This window comes from Tarenaya hassleriana, unplaced genomic scaffold (genome assembly GCF_000463585.1).
Source record: "Tarenaya hassleriana unplaced genomic scaffold, ASM46358v1 Cleome8, whole genome shotgun sequence".
Classification (NCBI taxonomy): Eukaryota; Viridiplantae; Streptophyta; class Magnoliopsida; order Brassicales; family Cleomaceae; genus Tarenaya; species Tarenaya hassleriana.
Window position 1 is genome coordinate 3,430,933 of NW_010970490.1, and position 6,044 is coordinate 3,436,976.

The following is a 6,044-nucleotide window of genomic DNA, read 5'->3' on the forward strand; positions in this document are numbered from 1 at the left end:
AACTGTCGACAATGCAACTGTTGCAGATGAAGTACCAAGAAGAATTCTCTAATCTAGGTGAGCCAATTCACGTCACGTTCTTGCATTTTTCTTTTTCAGATCCTAACCTTCAACAAGAAAATGGCTCATAATGGCATTGCTTTCTGTCACATAGGCAAACATCTTCATGGTTTAGCGTACGCGGCCACGGGTTACAAAAGGGTTCTTGAAGAAAACCGCAAGTTATACAATCTAGTGCAGGACCTGAAAGGTGAATTTGACACATTTATGCACACTTTTTTATGTGCCCATCTAGGGAATTTAGGGGAATATACACCTTAAAACATTCGTTCATTGCATGATCAGGGAATATAAGGGTGTACTGTCGGGTCAGACCATTCTTGTCGGGTCAACCAAATGTTTTGAGTACAGTGGATCATATGGAAGAAGGAACTATCACGATCAGATTGCCGGCAAAGTATGGGAAAGAAGGACGGAAATTGTTTACATTCAACAAGGTCTTTAGCCCTTCTGCAACACAAGGTTAGGAAGCTTTTCATGTGTTATTTCTCCATTCTTTATCAAGCCTTTTGTGTTTCTGGGCATGTTGCTCAATGACTAATACCGAGGAATGATTTTCTTGATCCTTTAGAGGAAGTGTTTTCGGACATGCAGCCGCTGATCCGGTCCGTTCTTGATGGCTACAATGTCTGTATCTTTGCTTATGGCCAAACGGGATCTGGAAAAACTTATACCATGGTAAGTAACTATTGGTTTTAACTTCGTTTATCATAAAACCCAGAAAAAAAACAAAAAAACAAAGATCTCAATATGTTTGGTTTCACCAATCTTAGACAGGACCAAAGGAACTTACAGAAGAAGGTCTAGGTGTGAACTACAGGGCACTGGCAGATCTGTTTCTTCTGTCGAGTCAAAGGAAAGACACAATCTGCTATGACATTTCGGTCCAGATGCTCGAAATCTACAATGAACAAGTCAGAGATCTCCTGGCCCCAGATGGCCAAAACCGAAGATATCCTTTCAACAACTGAAATGTTCTTCTGCCGTTCCATTTGAAACAGATTTTCTTTTCCTGTTTTCTTCAAACAATTGTCTGATACTTTTAAGATTGTTTTATCATTAACCTCGAATTACATTAGAGATCAGAAACAACTCTCACAATGGACTCAACGTACCGGAAGCGAACCTCGTGCCTGTTTCATCAACTTCCGATGTTATACATTTGATGGATCTTGGACAAAAGAACCGTGCAGTGAGCGCAACAGCCATGAATGACAGAAGTAGCCGGTCTCATAGGTGTGATCCTTCTTCTCTTCTCGCTTTTTTTTTTTTCAGTTTCAATCACTCAATTGATTCATTGATGACGATCTTGGATACTGTAATAACCTCCTCCTTCACAATTAATCCCTTGTTGCAGCTGTCTCACAGTTCATGTTCAAGGTAGAGACCTGACCTCAGGGGCTACTCTACATGGTTCAATGCATCTGGTTGACCTAGCCGGAAGCGAGAGAGTGGACAAATCCGAGGTCACTGGAGACAGACTGAAGGAGGCGCAACACATCAACAAGTCTCTCTCGGCTCTTGGAGATGTCATCTCTTCGCTTTCCCAGAAGAACGCTCATGTCCCCTACCGAAATAGTAAGCTAACCCAGCTGCTCCAAGACTCGCTCGGTAAAGAATCCTCAAACTATTGTCTGAATCCCTCTGCAATGTTTTCACCATAAACCCTACTCTCCATTAAAGCGTTGAACTGTGGTTTAGGAGGATCGGCCAAGACCCTTATGTTCGTTCACATCAGTCCAGAGGCAGATACTCTCGGGGAAACGATCAGCACTCTGAAGTTTGCTGAACGAGTTGGCAGTGTAGAGCTAGGCGCTGCACGTGTGAACAAAGACAACTCAGAGGTTAAAGAGCTCAAAGAACAGGTTTTTACCGAACTTTTACTACACATGTACAATAAAGTATCCATTTTTTATTGACCTTTCTCATGTACCTTTTTATCTTTGGGGCTTGTCAGATTGCTAGTCTTAGAATGGCCTTAGCAAGGAAAGAAGGAGAGAGTCCTGATGTACAAACCTCTATATCTGGAAACCGTGATCGAATAATGAGAAGAAGATCACTTGAATCTCCTTCTCCGCGACCGAAACTCGCAAGTATCGTCAACTTACCGAGCAGTCATAAGCAACAGACTGAGGATCTGAGTGGATCAGAGGTATGTTTCTCCATATCGAGCAACCTAAGCAAAGCGCAGCTTTTATATGGGTCATACCGGGTTTCTCAGAAAACCCTGTTTAGCAAACGTTTTTGACAGATTTTCAGTGATTCTACATCATCAAGAAGACACAGCTTAGATCTCCATGAGATAACACAATCGCCTTCAATGTCATGGCCAAGCCCGTCGCTAGATGCAAAAGACGACGAGGGAATACCTGGATCCGGGGATTGGATTGACAAAGCCATACTGAACAAACTCGAAGAATCATTTCCAGACGAGCATCCAGATTCTCCCGAGAAATTCTACCGCCCAGAACCACCTCTGTAAGTAAACTAGGTTTCCCATTCTGTGATAACACACATGTAAAACAAGAACATCATGTTTTTTCCTTCGTCTTCGAACTGCAGAAACAATGGTGGCCAAGATTTCGGAGGGCAAAGCCTTACAGATATCGAATCAGATGAAGGTAGAGCAAGCGATTGCTCGGATTCGGATTTGATGTGGCAACTAAACGTTCAAGTTAACGTGCCTAGAGTATCTAACATCCCAGTTATAGCCAATTCCAGAGCAAAGAAAACTCCTCCAAGAAACACCAAAACCCAAGAAACCAGGTAACAACATATTAATGCAAATGCATAAAAAAATCCAAACTCACTGATGATTCTCATATTGGACTTCCTAAGAAATAGTTTGTTGATTTAAATTGGTACCTTCGGTTTTTTCCACTGCCAGGAATTTTATCCCGTCATTGATTCCACCACCGACCCGGAAACCTCCAAGCACCGTGACGTCACAGCTACAGAGACCACGGACTCAGCGACCAGGCAGCAGAACCGGTCATGGCAAGTGAAACAGCTGCACAGTTTTTTTTGTAAAGAACAAAGGAAAAACACAAGATGATGATGATGTTACAGAACAGAACATACATAGATGGTGTTTCAGCTCACTCTCTCTTGAACTTGAAACGCACCGTTTTGAGAAGCAGATGATTTCCTCCTTTGTACATTTCTGCTTTGACAGTATTTAATTTAAATATGTATATATAATCGTAGATACACGCGTGCAGAAATACCAATTATCAAGAATTCAAACTGAACAATAAACCACAACCGATCGGTCTGAAAATTGCAATTAATCGGTTTGACAAACCGGAAGTCACAATCTGAACCCTAGAAAGAGATGTTCGCTATGCTACAGTCACAATCTGAACACACACCTAGGATCGCAATGTTCATTGTATTTATTTTCTCTCAAGAAACCCGTAGATTCTTTCGTTTATCTACCCTTCAGAGCGATGAAATGTTCTTGCCTTGGTCTTGATCCCGACTAAAACAATCCTTCTTCTGAGAAAACAGGAAGTTAAAAGTTAAAAAATTACAGAAAACAACACAGAAAAACTGAATTCTTAATATATATATATATATATATATATATATATATATTATACATTTACTGGTCGAACTAAACAAGCCAAGAAAACGAGAACGAACTTAGCTCATCGAAAGAGATTTTGCTGATGCTTTCCCCGGATTTAATCAGTCGAATTTTCCCTGCAACAACGAAAGTGATACTGTTATTATAACTTCTAATCCTACCTGCTGCTGCAAAAGGAAAAAAAAAGAAAGAAATGTACCGTCATTGCGAACACAAATCTCTGGAATACTCTTCACCTCACTGGTAATGCTATCATTGTACACTCTAGTCTCGATATCTCCTTCAATGTATACCGAAGAGCTGCACCAAAGAATCACAACAGAAGTTATAAACACAAACTCCTAATGTGATTTCATTTCGAGTATCTAAAAACATGTTCAAGTACTTCTTGATGAGTTTCTGAACAGCGTAAGTGCCGAGAACTTCGTTGTGAACTGCGATACGATGCCACTGAGCCGGTCTTGGCTGATTGTTTGTACCCACAAGCCTCTGATCAAACATGCCTCCAGTTCCTATCGTGAAGATTGTGACTGTTCGTCCATTCCTCAGGATTTTCTGCAAAGGGGCTTGGCCTACTTTCCCGCAAATGATTGCCTGTATGAACAAAAGAAGATGAACAATCAGAGAAAGTGGAAAATCCAAGGAAATGTCGATTGAAACGAGTTGTTCCTGTTACTGCAGGAGCAACATAGCAATGGAATGTAGATGACATGATGACCAATCCCACAAATCCAGGAAATACATCCGAATGCTGACAAAGTTATCATTTTTTATATTGCAATGACTAGATAAAGAGGGAATGAAAAGGAGAAAAATCAATAAAATTATGAATTTTAAGACACCAAAGTAACAAAAGAGAACTATAACGGGTAAGGAAGATGAACGATAAAACGAAGTCAGAAAAAGGCATCCAAATAATGATCTGAAAGAGATATTCCATCAATCAGACATTCGGATCGCATAAATTACCAAAGCATCAAACACGAAAGATTATTCCTTTTCCATTGGATTTTCTCAGCAACCAAACAACAGAAGAAAATCACGAAATACATCTAATTGCTCTGACTGGAATTTGAAGTAGCAGAGCCACACATCCAATACAATGATACCCAACAAAATGAATATGTCCAATTCATTGCAATACCCTTTTTTTCTCGCCATTAGTACAAAAAAAAAAGGAATCATCTGTTATTGATGAAACATTACCCTATGAACACCGCGGAAATCCCACCCCTTACGGGGATCAACTCCTTGGGGTCTAAGCTCTGGTTTTCCAGGAGGGCTTTGATCGAAACCTTCATCCAAAATCTCCTCATCGATCGAACCACTCGAAAACCACGACCTCGCACTTCTTCCAGCACTTGCAACTGCATTCACAACAATGAAAAGAAACAGTCAAGCAAATGTCAATGTGGTACTTCATACAAATGAAGATGAAATACAGAGGCTTCCTCAAATATTACTGAAAAAGAAGCGGAAGATTCAGCTGATTGCCGGAAGATTTGTTCATCGAATACGCAACTTAGAGAAAGATTCCTGGAAGCAATCGTAATTGGAAAAAAAAAAATTGAACAATAAAAAAAGAACTTTGTAGAAAAAACTAGTGAAGAAACGAATATAGACGGAAATCAAACGGAGAAAAAAGAAAAACAAAATTCCGGGAAAGTAAGTAAGAAGCTAACAAAATTTCCTATGAAACGAAGGAACCAGAAAACACAAAAGCTCATGAAAAATGCGAGAGAAACCTAGAGGAGAGGTAGTGGGCGAGCTCCTGAGAAGCTTCGAGATTCGGACCGCAAGAAAGTTCATCGCCATACAGAAATCGATCAGAAGGGAAAAAAACCAACAAAAATCCGTGACCTCTTTTTTTTTTTTTTGAACCTCTGAAATCGAGAGGGATGGAAGGGAAGGGAGGAGAAGGGTTTTTGCCCAGTGGGAGGGAGGGAGAATGATGGGCGGACCAGAACCGGGTCAACCCGGGTCCGGATCCGGATCCATATTGAATATGGCCCATTAAAAATAGGCCCAACCCAAAATTTCTCTCAATTGAAAAAATCTTTGCCAGAAAAGAAATGGTCAAACAAATGAAACTATATTTAATACGGGGTCAATTTCCTTAGCAACCACAAAAAGGTAATTTATTAATTATAACCTAATCATTTGAATTTTTAAAACAATTACATAGCAAAGAATCTAGCAGGGAGTTAATTTGGTAATTAAGAAAGTGAACATGTAAACACATAATTGTCTCACATCCCCAAAAAAAAAAATGTTATATCATAGATGTATATGTACATGTATATCAAATAAATTTTCAAATATTAATTTCTCAAAGACAAAATCCTGCAACAATGATGATCATATCCTCTTGTGAATAAATGAATTCCCCCACCCC

At 39.9% G+C, this 6,044-nt stretch overlaps 2 protein-coding genes across 4 annotated transcripts in view; one reads left to right on the forward strand and one right to left on the reverse strand.

Moving 5' to 3' along the window:
* Positions 1 to 3,261, forward strand: part of LOC104802785 (kinesin-like protein KIN-14G) — a 5,623-nt gene extending 2,362 nt beyond the window's left edge. The window contains exons 9-20 of the mRNA XM_010526547.1: positions 27 to 57; positions 155 to 250; positions 346 to 522; positions 632 to 738; positions 834 to 1,012; positions 1,135 to 1,296; positions 1,418 to 1,671; positions 1,762 to 1,925; positions 2,018 to 2,212; positions 2,312 to 2,538; positions 2,623 to 2,826; positions 2,948 to 3,261. Coding sequence (XP_010524849.1) covers positions 27 to 57; positions 155 to 250; positions 346 to 522; positions 632 to 738; positions 834 to 1,012; positions 1,135 to 1,296; positions 1,418 to 1,671; positions 1,762 to 1,925; positions 2,018 to 2,212; positions 2,312 to 2,538; positions 2,623 to 2,826; positions 2,948 to 3,065 — 1,914 coding nt within the window. The 3' untranslated portion in view covers positions 3,066 to 3,261. The remainder of the gene's footprint in view (positions 1 to 26; positions 58 to 154; positions 251 to 345; positions 523 to 631; positions 739 to 833; positions 1,013 to 1,134; positions 1,297 to 1,417; positions 1,672 to 1,761; positions 1,926 to 2,017; positions 2,213 to 2,311; positions 2,539 to 2,622; positions 2,827 to 2,947) is intronic.
* On the reverse strand, positions 3,142 to 5,554 carry LOC104802784 (single-stranded DNA-binding protein, mitochondrial-like). 3 transcript variants are annotated; one of them, XR_770088.1, is made up of 7 exons: positions 5,395 to 5,554; positions 4,856 to 5,016; positions 4,035 to 4,243; positions 3,849 to 3,949; positions 3,711 to 3,765; positions 3,432 to 3,558; positions 3,142 to 3,223 (listed from the first exon to the last, which is right to left on the reverse strand). XR_770088.1 is itself a non-coding variant. In XM_010526546.1 (6 exons), exons 1-6 carry the CDS (start codon positions 5,462 to 5,464, stop codon positions 3,542 to 3,544), a joined length of 618 nt encoding a protein of 205 aa, XP_010524848.1. In that variant the 5' UTR covers positions 5,465 to 5,553; the 3' UTR covers positions 3,308 to 3,541. The 3 variants fall into 3 exon arrangements, 2 of the variants coding, with proteins under 2 accessions (XP_010524848.1, XP_010524847.1); XM_010526546.1 differs by lacking the exon at positions 3,142 to 3,223 and having other exon boundaries at positions 3,308 to 3,558; positions 3,706 to 3,765; positions 5,395 to 5,553; XM_010526545.1 differs by lacking the exon at positions 3,142 to 3,223 and having other exon boundaries at positions 3,315 to 3,558.
* Between the last annotated feature and the right edge of the window lie 490 nt (positions 5,555 to 6,044).

Coding starts and splice junctions, on each gene's coding strand:
- LOC104802784 (XM_010526545.1), bottom strand. CDS start 5,464: ATGGCGATGAACTTTCTTGCGGTCCGAATCTCGAAGCTTCTCAGGAGC. Junction 3,766..3,848: donor GATTTGTGTTCGCAATGACG/GTACATTTCTTT, acceptor TCGTTGTTGCAG/GGAAAATTCGACTGATTAAA. Junction 3,559..3,710: donor AGCAAAATCTCTTTCGATGA/GCTAAGTTCGTT, acceptor CTGTTTTCTCAG/AAGAAGGATTGTTTTAGTCG.